We start from the raw sequence: 14,692 nt of genomic DNA, 5'->3' as shown, positions 1-14,692 counted from the left end.
ACTGAGGAGACTGATGGCTGCCCACAATGTGACATAAAACAAACACCTGTCAGAACAAACACACTTGAACACAACTTGACATGGGTGGGGGGGGCAAGTCTCTTGGAGCGAGGTATGGTAAATACAGTGTCGGTGCTAAGGTGGGGCATTTGGGGGCCGTGCCCCCCCCAAGGGGTGATTAATGCCCCTCCTACCAAAGGTCATGGTGTAGCCAAATAACTTTAAAAATATATATCCCTTTTAGTTATTCTTTTAATATTAAATGTGCAAATTGTAACTTAAAAATTAATGGGGAAATTGGAAATTTTGGTTGTACAGGCTTGTGTCATTTATGTCTGGTGCGTGTCTTGTCCAATAGGCCCGAATGCGTGCCTTTTGTCAGCATACCCTTTTTGTGGGTTGTCCAGGTTTTTTTTTGATGATTGTGGAGGCTGTTATAACCAGTGGCAGGCCTACTTTACTTTAAAACTGTTGAGAGGTTACTAAACAATTTCTGACATATCAGAGGTGGGTAAACAGCATTTATTTGCATTTAGCCCCCGCGACATCCCTCAGACTTTTTTATCGTCTTTGTGTGTGTGGCTGCGTAAACTGTGTGCATAGGGCTATTACCACATATCCTCGACATGAACAAGAACAACATATTATTGCTAATAATAATTAGCCTATTAATAAAGGAAAATGTGTGTTTTTGATAGCATTTCTGCTGTGTTTGACTATGAGGTCGCCACTGCGTTAAAATATTTCTCAAACGTCAGGTCCCCCCCCACTGGTTACCCATGCCACTCTGGGTTAATATACAGATACAAACATGTATCTGGATTTAAATGTATTTGTGTGTGTCACTGTATATATAAATATATATATAAACATAATAACAGATAATATATAGACGACAGAGGGTGTAGTGGGAAACTCGAGAAAGAGAAAATATAGAATGAACGTAGTGTACTTGCAAAGCTCAATATTTCCACTTCACTTCAACTGGCTTTGCCTTTAAACTATCTTACAGCGCTACTTAATATATTTCAACTTCTCCAAATAAAACAATCAAATAAAACAAGGTTGGTATGGCAACAAATTGATGTGCGTGTGTGTGTGTGCGTGTGTGCGTGTGTGTGTGTGTGTGTGTGTGCGGTGTGCGTTATTTGATAGCCTGGTAATGTGTATAGGCGTGTGTGTTTGTGTGTCACTGTTCGAGTCTGCACGAGAGTTCAATGTTGTCATTAGCGGTTACGTCTTTCTGACCAATCGCAGTTCAAGGCCCACCTGGGCTGTACCACTTCAGGAGGGGCCGCGCTCAGTTACTCCCCTCTAAACAAAATCGACTTGGTTGCGATGTTGACAGTTTGTGAGTGTTGCGTCTGTTGAGTGAGTGAGAGGTTGCGGGTGCACAGCTCAGGCTGCCGGACGGCGCTGCAAGGAACTTTTATAAACACAATATTGTTATCCCGCAGTAATCAGCCCCGAAACGTTAACGGCCCACCGGGAATTGTCCCGATTACCACTGTGTGTGTGTGTGTGTGTGTGTGTGTGTGTGTGTGTGTGTGTGTGTGTGTGTGTGTGTGTGTGTGTGTGTGTGTGTGTGTGTGTGTGTGTGTGTGTGTGTGTGTGTGTGTGTGTGTGTGTACCTGAGTTGAGATCTCGGCCAGGGTTGAAGGCTCTGCTGTTGACGGTAGGAGATAGCCGGTCACAGCAGATGGTCTTTGAGACGTTTGTGTTGAAGTTGCCATCAAAGCTGGACACATAAGGAGAACACATACCATTTATAGCTCACAGTCACAAACCATACGTACACCATGGCCGTCAACAGCTCTACGCCGATTTTCTTTGCAACATTTAAAAAAATCAAAGTTGGAATATAGGTCTGTTACATTGTTCCCATACGTAAGGAACATACATACATACATACATATATGTATATATAGGGATAACAGATGTAAATTTGCCTTTTATTTACTCTGGCTAAATGATATATTGTTTCTGTAAAATAATAAATATATACATTTGTGTTCCAGGACAAATAAAGCAAGAAGCTCCATTAAATGATTTAACCATGCTGCATTCTATCGAAAAATATCTGTCTAATTAAGTAACCATACATACATACATACATACATACATACATACATACATACATACATACATACATACATACATACATATATATATACATATTAGTGCTGTCAGTTTAACGCATTATTAATGGCGTTAACGCAAACCAATTTTAACGGCGTTAATTTTTTTATCACACGATTAACGTTCTTGGCTTGGCAAACGTCGGTAGTTTTTTCACCTGTTGTCTAGCAACAACTAGTCACGTTAGAAAAACTACAACACCAAACCGGATCTACACCAGAAACACACTCTGTTCGAGTCTGCACAAGAGTTCAATGGTGTCATTAGCTGTTACGTCTTTCTGCCCAATCGCAGTTCAAGACCCACCTGGGCTGTACCACTTCAGGAGGGTCCGCTCAGTTACTCCCCTTTAGACAAAATCGACTTGGTTGCGATGTTGACAGTTTGTGAGTGTTGCGTCTGTTGAGTTAGTGAGAGGTTGCGGGCGCACAGCTCAGGCTGCCGGACGCCGCTGCAAGGAACTTTTATAAACGCAATATTGTTATCCCGCAGTAATCAGCCCGACAACCCCAAAACGTTAACGGCCCACCGGGAATTCTCCCGATTACCACTCCGCCGTATGTGTGTGTGTGTGTGTGTGTGTGTGTGTGTGTGTGTGTGTGTGTGTGTGTGTGTGTGTGTGTGTGTGTGTGTGTGTGTGTGTGTGTGTGTGTGTGTGTGTGTGTGTGTGTGTTGTTCGATAGCCTGGTAATGTGTATAGGCCTATGTACGGTAGGAATATTCATACTGGTTTAAATAAATTTTATAGTATTTCCCATCTTTGCTGTGCAAGAGTTTTGTTCGAAAGTTCAGTGATTGAAACAAATAAAAGCCTGGGCTATTGAAGTTTTACGGTAGGCCTACCACTGTCATGCACCTACCCGATGTCAAGTGGACCGGGTTGAATTCACTGTGAGGCACTCTTCTTTCTGTTCTTCTCAACACTCTCTGATCTCACTAAAAGGCTAGCAGCACGAAATCAAGGGATATTTAGAATAGAAAAAAATGTGAGATTAATCGTTAGTTAACTATGACATCAATGCGAATAATCACGATTTAATATTTTAATCGCTTGACAGCCCTAATATTTATATATATATATATATATATTAGGGCTGTCAAGCGATTAAAATATTTAATCACGATTAATCGCATTAATGCCATAGTTAACTCGCGATTAATCGCGATTAATCTTTTTTTTTTTCTATGCTAAATATCCCTTGAATTCTTTGTCCCATTAATTTTTCTCATTTTAATGCTCTTATCAACATGGAGAAGTGCATCGGCTTGCCTTGTGCAAATGTTTTTTTGTTGATAACAACATTGGCATATACTGATCAAAACAGGACGGTACAAAAAAAAAGCCTATAATGCAATTAAACGATGAACATACAAAGATATGCCTTGAACATAGCAGTCAGGCTACTGCTTCTTTGTTTTGAGCCCAAAAAAATAAATAAAAAATCACGCTGTTAAAATTGGTGTGCGTTAACGCCGTTAATAACGCGTTTAACTGAGAGCTCTAATATATATATATATGGTTACTTCATACTTAATAGACGGAAAGCTCATTCTCATTGTCTAGTTTTGCCAAGGGCTGCTTTTCAAGGAAAATGTGAACACATGCCAAACATTTTATATTTTTCTAAAGAAAGAATAACAGTGACCGAATGAATTGAATATGGAATGAATTTAACATGGAGTGCATTTAATATGAAATTAATTTATAACAGGGGTTGGCAGAACACAACATTAAGAAGATTTACACATATTGTTACACACATTGAACTCGATTCGAATTGAACAATTGACAAGAAGCCCAGGACTGCGTTGAGTCATTTTAAAACATCGGACGCGTGTCTGCAAAATGTTCTGTGGAACAGAGAGCTGACTGCAGGGGAGGGGGTATTGACCACAGTACATCTCCCCTCTACCCCACCCCCACCAAAGACTTTGATCCACCTCCTCTTCACGAGTCCATCAGCACTCTATCCCTCCCTGTCTCTCCCTCCAAATCGCTGCTTTTGATCTCTCTCACACATACACACAAACACACACACACACACACACCCCCCTCTCTCGCCATCTCCATCTTCCTCGCCAGGAGTGATTGACAGCTGCTCTGATGTGCAGGCTGCTTTTGAACATCACAGTCTTTATAAATTCCCATAAGGCCTAAATCATTACGATTCTCCTTCAACTCACTTTGCATAGATGGAAAATTGGAAGTGCAGTGTGTGTGCACCTGCCCATGTTAGCAGTTAATGGTGTTTGTCTTAGTGTTTGTATGCGTGCATGCAAACAAATACATTTGCAAGCCCTTTGTGTCCACCATCAAATAATACCCCCAAAATTTTTTAGAACAGAGTCAGTGTTAGCAAGAGAGAGAGAGAGAGAGAGAGAGAGAGAGAGAGAGAGAGAGAGAGAGAGAGAGAGAGAGAGAGAGAGAGAGAGAGAGAGAGAGAGAGAGAGAGAGAGAGAGAGAGAGAGAGAGAGAGAGAGAGAGAGATCAGTACTGCCTCGTCCCATGGAATGGTTTAATTAACCCAACCCTATTTATTTATATTAGTTATGTTATATTATCGCTGTTCACTATATACACACATTTACATTTGTATGATAGTGTATTTTAGAAAATGATATTTTTGTAATGTTTATTAAATTATTACTATTGATAAATTACTATTATTATTATTATTTTGGATATTATGTTGTAGGTTATTGTAATGCCAAAAAAGCACCTTAGAATTTTTAGAGAGTGAGCCAGTGACAAGCAAGCACAAAAGAGAGTGAGATCCAGAGCAAGAGCCAGGGAGCAATAGTGAATAAAAGGAGAGGAGGGAAAGGTAGAGCACCCTTCAGCATAAATTTTGATTTGTAATGAGGGTAAGAAAAATGAGACGACGTGAAAGATAGGCCCCAACACACACACGCACAGACACAAACACAAACACAAACACACACTATAAATGTACCCCGATATCGCTTTCTCTCCCACTACAAGGGTATTTAAATAATGCATCTGTTGAATATGCATATGAATAATGTAAAGTAGGAACCCATGTCATGATTAGCATACTTGTCCAGAGACGGCGCAAGCTCTCCTTGCAGTAATTAGACGGATAAACCCAATCCACTACCTTGACGGATACGGGGGGTCTTTCACAAAAGATCTGATTAATGATGCTTGCAAATAATGCTTTTCTGTTCATGGTCAAATTATACTGGAATGGATAGACATAATGAAATACCTGTGAAAACCCACAAAAGAAAAAAGGCAGGTCTACCTCATGTTTTTTGTTATGTTTCAATGTCATTTTTTGTATGTCACCCATGACTGAGCTGACACTTTTAATGGTGGACAGTATTTGGCTAAGACATGTATAGTGGCAGTGGAAGCCATTTTAAGACTTTTTAGCAAGCCCAGAGGGTACAATTACATAGCAGGGGCTTGCTAGTGGGCTAGCAAGGCTTTCAACAATTCGTTGTTTTAGCCCCTCTGAGTAGAAGACTGGAAGTCTGAGTTGGTTCAAGTCGGTGCTAGCGCACCGTAGTTTTCAAGAAACTGCCTTGAGTGCTAAACCTCACTGAACAAAACAGCAACCACATTTAAATCTGTTAGGCTCCTATAAATTCAATGGACAAGACTAGCATATAGAATTAAACTGAGCTGCTCCCATAAACAGCACTAAAATAACCCAATGACCTCTACGACTGTGGAATAGCCGCATACCAGAACTAGCCTGCCTTCACCCATTGCAGCATGCTACCAAATAGCTAGCATAGCAAACCTTGTCAAATAGAAGTAGTGACTCAGAAGTAGAAACTATGCCACAATGTTTACTATCACAGTTTACTATGTTGATGTCACTCAAAAAGATGGACACACTTTGTGATGGCTGAAATGCAGAAAATAGCTGCGACGGCATGTTCTGAGAGCTGATTCAGTGTCAGCACACTGAGCACACTGTAAAATGCAGAGAGGAGTCTAATATGTCTGAGCAGATATCTAGTTGTTTCAGGGTTTTTCCATACGGTTTTACATTTCACGTAATTTAAAATATGTCACCAAGTAACGGAGTAACAGTCTCAGAAAACGCTACCGAAGCTAATGCTAACAGATAACAACTTGGCGTTAATCTCGGATAAAGATCAAGATCACAAATTTAATTCACTTGAATATATGATTCCCAAAATTATAAACATCAAAACAACTTGAGTTTTCTTGCACTTACCGCGTAGGCACAGGGCTTTCCTGCCCTCCCATTACCAGAATGCGTGCAATCACTTCACTGGACTATCAATCAGCGGTGACGTTTTTAATGGTCGGAACACAATGTGCACGTTAGCATGAGCGACGGAAATGAGTGCTCCGTTGATCACCGATGATGACACGTTCAAATCTCGGCCCTTGGTAAAGGCCCTGCTCCGTGTTCATTACCCACCCTGCCAGACACCCAGTATAAAACTAGACACTCCGCCGACAGCCCCCGTCCCACTACTCCACGACTCAGTAACTGGCGTCTGGCCCAGCCACGCGCACACACTTGTGGCTAGACTGAAGATCCCCCCCCCCCCTTAACATTAACACATAGACATCTTACATGAGAGTGTAAGATGTAAGAGGTCATGTGATTAAAGCGTACCAGCAGCGGGTTGTGAACTAACTGATCTTCCGTGAACCACTTGAACCCTCCAGCCTGCCTACCCAACCCCCCCACCACACACTGGATGATCAGCCAGGGACCCCCAGAGAAGTTGCTGATGAGTGCGCCTCCCGTACAGCACAGGGGGGATCTGTCTGGATGTGTGCCACCCAAGCACCACACATGCAAACACACACGCACAGATGCTCTCTGTACAGTAGGGTCATGTATTGCCACCTGAAAGTGAGACTGGGTCTTTTTGAGGTGCGCATTTGCCCCTTGTAATACTACTACCATGTATGCCCATTAAGGAAGTCATTGAACTACTAACCATCCCCAGAAGGAGGGATAAACCACTTTTTGGGAAGGCTGGGGTTAGGGTGGGGGGTCATAAATAGATGGTATATAAATTCCTGTGAGACTTTGTATCAACAAAGCACTCCAGAGCAGAGATTGGATCATATGAACACGCTAATTAGTAATTAAGGTGTCGGATGCAACATTTGCTTGATCAATTTGAACATAAGCTGGGAACTTTTTCCTACCCTTTTCCTGCTGATGGACAGGGCCTGGAGAATAGGAGGTCAAATTGTTTTTTAGAATGCCTCTAATATCTTCTCAAACCAGCTAAGATGATAGAGAGTTGGGAAAAGGGTTCTAATCAGAACCATCTGATCAAGCTTCATCTTCCCTCCTTTGTCCTCTCTGTAACCACAGACCCACTCCGTTTGTATGTGGGTGTTTTATACTACTCCGGACGTGACACTCGTTGATTGAATAGAAAAGACCATCAAATCTTGTGTCGTGTCGTGTGCGTGTGTGTGTTCACATGTGTGTGTTCGGATCTATGTTCACATAATGCATCAGTTTAACAGCTGTGGCCCTGTGCTAATCTGTGCACATGCGTGTGACAATCTGACCTTGTAACCTGTGAACACAATAAAATAATAATGAATGAACGAATGCAGCCGTCACCAAAGTCACAGAACTGAAAGTAACATCAAAGCAGTGCTGGAGATAAGAGGAGGGACTGAGTCAGGGCTGGGGGTGGTGGTGGTGGGGTGGGGGTACAGCTGCTGCTGTGTAGATTATGATTTAAAGTCTCTCTCCCTCGTACCAAGTAGGGTTTATTCTGGCACCATACCACCCACATTTCACAGATGTTTAGTCTCCTGCTGGGGGCGACACGATGGCAAGACACCGTAGCGCGTCTTGGAGGGGGGTTATGTGGAAGAGGTTCTGGTGGGAGATCTACACGTGGGTCTCTAGGTGGGTGTAGACGAAGGTGTCGCACGCGGCTAGCTTATTCTCAAAACTGTATTATTAAAATTGTATTTTATATCATGTTACGTATTTTAAGCACATAAGCTGCCCCCACATAGCAACTAGGAAGCAGAATTGAACACACAAGCTGCATTACCCTCACATAGCCACTAGGAAGCAGGATCGAACACATAAGCTGCAATAACTACTCCAGCCACAGATGGCAGCACCTTTAGACAGATGAGGAGGGCGGAGCCAATACATCATACAGGCCACGCCTACTTCACATAGGCCACGCCCACTTGATACTAACCAGCGCGGGATTCAGATTGAGGTCAGACATAGGCGGACGCGCAGAGAGCCTCGGGCCTAAGCCCCGGGCTCGAAGTAGCTCTTCAGTATTTCTCTCCACATGTGTTAGATACAATTCCCTCCCTTTTGCTTCATAGTTACCATACCGAAATACTTAAACAAATAAAGTGAGTTAAAAGCGACCCGGATTGGACTACTTTCTTCAAATAACTTGACAATCATGGGGAATTGTTTGGCAGCTGTGCTAATGGAACAACCAATTGATTTAAAAGATAATATAAACGATTTAATGTTGTGTGTGTGTGTGTGTGTGTGTGTGTGTGTGTGTGTGTGTGTGTGTGTGTGTGTGTGTGTGTGTGTGTGTGTGTGTGTGTGTGTGTGTGTGTGTGTGTGTGTGTCCAAGAGTAAAGGAGATGTTTACAACATAGCTTGTAGGCAGCAATAGACAGACAGACTTACTCCATCATGGAGGCTGGGATGGAGCAGCAATCCTGGATGGCGGTGAGCGGGGAGGTGAGGTGGGCCGTGTACGACGCCTCCACCACCTGCTTGTTCCTGTTAACTACGTCCAAGTAGCGGTTGAATTTCTCCCGGATCTTCTTGGCGAGCTGCAAACACAGGAGATGAACACATCTGAAATGCTGCCCCGTTTGTCTGCATCCGTCACACACATGCTAGACAGACACGCTCAGTGACAAAATGGCTGTACACTGATGTCTGGAAACACATTCAACTGTCTTTTTTTTTTTAATTATCTATGACTTACTATAACTAGTAAGGTGGCTGGTGATAGTCAACAGACTGTTAACTGAGACTCTGGATGCCCTGCCCAAACTACTATGAATGAAAAACAAAGCAAACACACAGCATGAAGAGAATAATTGGGAGAATAATAAGCTGCTTTCAAGGATCAAAATAGTTATTCTTTGTTTGGCATTGGCATAAGCAAAAGTTGAAAGATCTTTTTTGACCATATTTAGTATGTGGTGGTTTTGAGCGATCGGTTTTGGCAGATATATAAAGCAAATTACTGTGGATTGTTTAGGGTGTCTGATGTATTTGTATTTAAAAATGGAAGGGGAGCAGGGATGAAAAAAAAACTTGGAAGACACTGGAGCTGGTTTAATCAGGGTTCACTTGGGGGGGGCCCTGCCCAGGCCTTTGGTAAAAATACACTTACATTCTCCTGGTCTCTCTTCCTATCGCTCTATCTAACCCTGTCTCAATGCCCTCTCTTGGGAGGCCTTGTTTGAAGTTGTACACGCGCGGTCCCAGGCCTTTGAGACTAGGAAAGGGGGAGGTAGACTAATAACCAGTGCAGTGAAGCCCCCCTGGGGAACATCAAAGCTGGCGCACCAGCGGGGTCGCTTCAACCGGTTCCTGCTGCAGCCCTCTGTATCCAGGGAGATGGAGCCACAAAACTCAAGACAATCGTCTTCCTTGACCAAGGATAGCATACTAGCTAAACAAAAAAATCCACTTCCATACAGCCTGAATAGATTTATTTTACATCGTCTGGTGGACAGCTGTGGAAATATAACTCCATCCAAGATAACAGCTGGACATATCTGTTCTACTTCCTCTGCTTTATATTCTCAGAACAAATGATTGAACATTTTGTATTTCCTTGTTGCATCTGCATATCATTTACCAATGCACAAGTACAATCTAAATCCTATCGCTAACCTTTGACCTGTGTAAACACACAAACGAAAACAGTACCATGTTCTACTTAATCCACTTAATTGGTGTAACCTTTTTGAAAAACTCATGCTAACATTACCCTGTTGAAATGCCAAGATTAGGCTTGGCAATCTGGCTAAGGCATACGTACACACACACACACACACACACACACACACACACACACACACACACACACACACACACACACACACACACACACACACACACACACACACACACACACACACACACACACACACACACACCATGTTGAGGAACCGGTTGGACCATTTCGTAGCCCTTTATTCCATGCAATGGCGTGAAAGAATAAATTTGTATTAAACTGTCTGGGGAGGAAACAAACCCACAGCTCCGAACATCTGTGAGGCTTTCGCTTTCTAATGAGTAAACGTAAACGTAAACACAGAATGGTCCGAACACCGATATAATCTACGGTGTGTCTGATATTGCACCACTTAGTCTTGCTCTTAATAGCGTAGTGAAAGAGGTTTGTATGGGAGGGCTTCTTTTAGAGTTACTGGACCCCCATTGTTCACGTCCTACAATTACGGCTGCCTGTGAAAGTGGGGTGCTTCAATAGACCAGGACAAGGGAAATGCAGCACGACCTGCTGACAGCCTGGCCCTGTAGAACTAACATGCCAGACGCTATTTCTATTAGGTTTTAATAGGGTCCCGAGGCATAGCCCAGAATTATTATTACTGCACACACAAAAAACATGAATCCCCACACACACACACACACACACACACACCTTAGGCTAACTAGCATATTCATGTTGTAAAATTAAAGGACACACACACACACACACACACACACACACACACACACACACACACACACACACACACACACACACACACACACACACACACACACACACACACTATGACGAAGGAAATCGGGCCAGTGTTTAGCTAAGAAGTCACTGCCAGATGCACCGTGCAAGAACGAAAAAAAATAAAGTATGCAGGTTCACAGTGCCAAAATGGTTGCCAGATTGGCTCAAGAGAAGCCAGTTGCAGCTAATGTTACAGAGACTGCCAGGGCACAGCCAAAGCCACCTATTGCAACCCTCTCTCCACAAATTAACCTCACTCTTCTAAGGACAGGGCACTCTCCTTCCCTCTCTCGCACCCACATGACTCCCATGGCCCAGGCAGGCATGCTGGCTACAGCCACAAGGCCTCTGGCTCTAGCCAACCAGGGCTGGGGAACTAATTTAAAGCGGGTGTCTCCTGGTGTCTTGTGTGTTGGAGTGCAGAGGAAGGCCTCCGAGCAGCTTGCCAACTGCAGACCACATTCAAAGAGAGGCCCACTTGTGTGTGTGTGTGTGTGTGTGTGTGTGTGTGTGTGTGTGTGTGTGTGTGTGTGTGTGTGTGTGTGTGTGTGTGTGTGTGTGTGTGTGTGTGTGTGTGTGTGTGTGTGTGTGTGTGTGTGTACTCTGAAGATGGCGACTAGACTTTGATGGAGCCCCCATGTAGATTTTCAGTAGGCTGGCCTGTCCTTGTTTCCCACTGGGGTTCAAAAAGTATATTTGTCTTATTACATTCAAATAGTCACTCAAATAGTATTCAAAATACATTAAAATAGTCCAATATTCACCAGTTAAACAGTGGGGTAAAGATTCTGCTTTGAATCATTCATATGTGATGGGGATATTTCAATAGTTACATTTCCTCATTCTTTTTTATAACCCGCATGGCCTGAGTTATGCAACATGTTGTCGAGGGAGAAACATAGGGAGAACCCAAAACATAACATTTGTGGTGTTTGAGTATCACAAAGGAATGCATCTCTAGCAGAGACACTTAACGCAGCCTGCATGACCGTAAGGTTGCTTCCTTCTCGTTCCCATCAGAACGCTATCTAATCTGTGTCTGAGTAGGCTCCTCAAACAAGCCCAGCTCCCCGATTGTGGATAAGACAGCCAGTAAGTTGTTCTCCAAGCCCACAAAGAATCCAGCAAAGAGCAAGCCACTCATGACTGGAGCATTGTTGTAGTAGACAGAAACTGCATGAAAAAGCTAGGACCAAAAGATGTTTGGAAGGATGGTCAGTCTGGTCACCGGTCACATATCCCACTTGCGGAGGCAGTTCAAAGCAAACAAATCCATTCTGTAGGGAGTGAGGATAATGGGCGTGAGACTGAGGAAAGCAAAAGAGAAAGGCATACAGTATATATATCTAATCTAGAAAGAGGTGAAGGAACAAACATGGTGGAAGGAAAATAACAACCCGGAAAGACAGTGGGGGCGGGGGGCACTGGAGATCCCTTACAGCAGACACAGATTAGACAACGCTAGCTAAGCAGGCCAGCACGGCTTTCTTTTACTGTTGCCAGCCTCTTCGATGGTTTTGGGAAGTGGGATACAGTTAATTGGGCAGAGAAGTCAACGTTGGATACGAGAGACTTAGGGTGCACTCACACTAGGCCATCTGGCCGTGGCCGTGGCCGTTTTCACACCTAACTGTGCTCAAATCTGCCAGTGTGAGTGTGGCCAGTCTGACCAGGCCAAGCCAATTTGGCCACTTGGGAGAGGTGTGCTGCTACGGTACGGGCCGCTACAGTACAGATGCTAATGAGCCGACACACGCACGGCTACGCAACCTGAGCTGGATGACGTATATTCCATGCGACGACCACGGACATAATAAAGGCGACGAGCCTTCTTTCCCATTAAACGGTAAACATCGCGTCAAGCGGTTCAACTGTTGGTGTGTTCTCTGTGTTGTTGTCCATTGTTGTTAAGACTCTGACTGGCGGCAGACTTTATTATGGTCCATGCAGCGGACGCTTGGTGATGACGTGTTACGACGTGATGACATATGTACAAGAGCCTACCGTGGCCAGGCCACAGTTGCGACGGCCAACGGCCACGGCCAGATGGCCTAGTGTGAGTGCAGGCCAGAGAACAATGGGGCCATTTGAGCACGGTTAGGTGTGAGTGCACCCTTAACGTCCGGACGGAGACTATGGCCACATGATCAGTGGTAGACCTGTAACGCCTCTTTCTACTGAGTAAATGTTGCATGGCTTTTTATTCGTTTTTCTCCACGGAGTGGAAAATTGGATTTGGATTTATTATCAAACCTAACGCTCTCTGTTGTTGCCGCAGGCTAGGTGATGAAGTGTTTTAGTAATGCATGAGCAACCGTGTGCAAATCTTTGTTGTAGGGACATTTGAGGCTTGATGTGGCGGTTGGTCTAGGGGTGGAGGTAGAGGTGGATGGGGAGTTGGGGGTGATGGCTGGTGGATGTGTCAGTTGTGGCTGAGCCCAATAACCGCTGACCAATAAATCACTGCTGGGGCTTTACAGCTGGAACTAGATTGCAAATAGATGCAGGGCAAAATATGACAAACTGAGATATGGGCACACACACATACACAGACATAGAAAACCCGACTTGCCTGTTCTTGCTGGTGGCTGTACACCAAAATACCAACCTATCAACTTCCACACACAAACACACACACAAAACCAAAGATTCAGAAAACGTTTATGGTCTAGGTCATTTAAAATCTGTTTACTGACCAACGTATTCTTATTGATATTCTAACATCTCTGACTGTTTCAAATTAGAAATAATCTCTTTCCGCACCAGTCACACAAGAATAAAAATACTTCCAATCTTCCCTGCTGCTGCCTCTGCTACACGAAAGAGAGACAGTGAAGGCCAGATATACAGAAGATCAGAAAAAACTAACTGAAAACTTCAAAGCCAACGAGACAGCAGTTGTAGAAGTGTAATAAACCTCATTTTTTCTGTAGATGGATGCGCCGAGTATAGGTGTTCTGGGTCAATTGCAACTCACATGACAACTACATTAGGACACACACACACACACACACACACACACACACACACACACACACACACACACACACACACACACACACACACACACACACACACACACACACACACACACACACATTCAAACTCACCTGCTGCACTTCTGTCTCTCCATTTGATGTCTTCTCGGTGTACACAAAGGAGCTGAAAATCCTCTGTAGAAAAGAACAGATAGAAACTCACAGTTAGCTTAAAGTGTTCATTGAATACATCAGCAGTGACTTAAAATATATATTGTAGATTCTTTCCATCCAGGTTATCCTAATTCACGGCTCATAAGCGAGCTTTTGTTGAATACATTAATTTAAGTTCCCTATACATTTGAATCGCGTCTTTAGAGTTCATCATCAACAGCGGAATAATTCCATGAACAGTACTAGTCCATAGAAGTCACCTAGGATTAAGGTTTTTTACCGAGGCTATGAACACAGCAGTTATGACTACAATTTATACCATAGTCCCTTCTCAGTTCAACCTTACAGCAGACAAGTCCATACATGATTACTGTCTGGTTTCGTACGCAAAATGGTAGGGGGATGCTGCAATTCACTGGTAGATTTAAAGTGTGTTTAAAATCGTATTTAAAGCCAGGTGAGCACTGGTGTGACCTCAACTTCAACACACCCCAGAATGTGCCCTTAAAAAAAGGAATGTGCCCTGAGAGAAATACACGAAGCAAGTGCACACATACTCTGTAGTATAACACAAAAGGTGTGTCGCTACATGCTGCCAGTGCCTACCCATTACCGTAAGAGGACTGAGCGCCATGGCTACTCACTGTTCCACG

At 43.6% G+C, this 14,692-nt stretch overlaps 1 protein-coding gene across 3 annotated transcripts in view; it reads right to left on the bottom strand.

Moving 5' to 3' along the window:
* The window catches only part of cachd1 (cache domain containing 1), an 89,023-nt gene that overhangs the window by 33,769 nt on the left and 40,562 nt on the right, over nt 1-14,692 (bottom strand). For all 3 annotated transcript variants that reach the window (XM_060066506.1, XM_060066507.1, XM_060066508.1), the window contains exons 2-4: nt 13,998-14,060; nt 8,799-8,947; nt 1,632-1,738 (exon numbers count right to left, since the gene is read on the bottom strand). In XM_060066506.1, coding sequence (XP_059922489.1) covers nt 1,632-1,738; nt 8,799-8,947; nt 13,998-14,060 — 319 coding nt within the window. The remainder of the gene's footprint in view (nt 1-1,631; nt 1,739-8,798; nt 8,948-13,997; nt 14,061-14,692) is intronic.

Source organism: Gadus macrocephalus, chromosome 12, assembly GCF_031168955.1.
Source record: "Gadus macrocephalus chromosome 12, ASM3116895v1".
NCBI classification, from domain to species: Eukaryota; Metazoa; Chordata; class Actinopteri; order Gadiformes; family Gadidae; genus Gadus; species Gadus macrocephalus.
The sequence above is the reverse complement of the archived record's forward strand: the minus strand, read 5'-3'. Positions and strand labels throughout refer to the sequence as shown.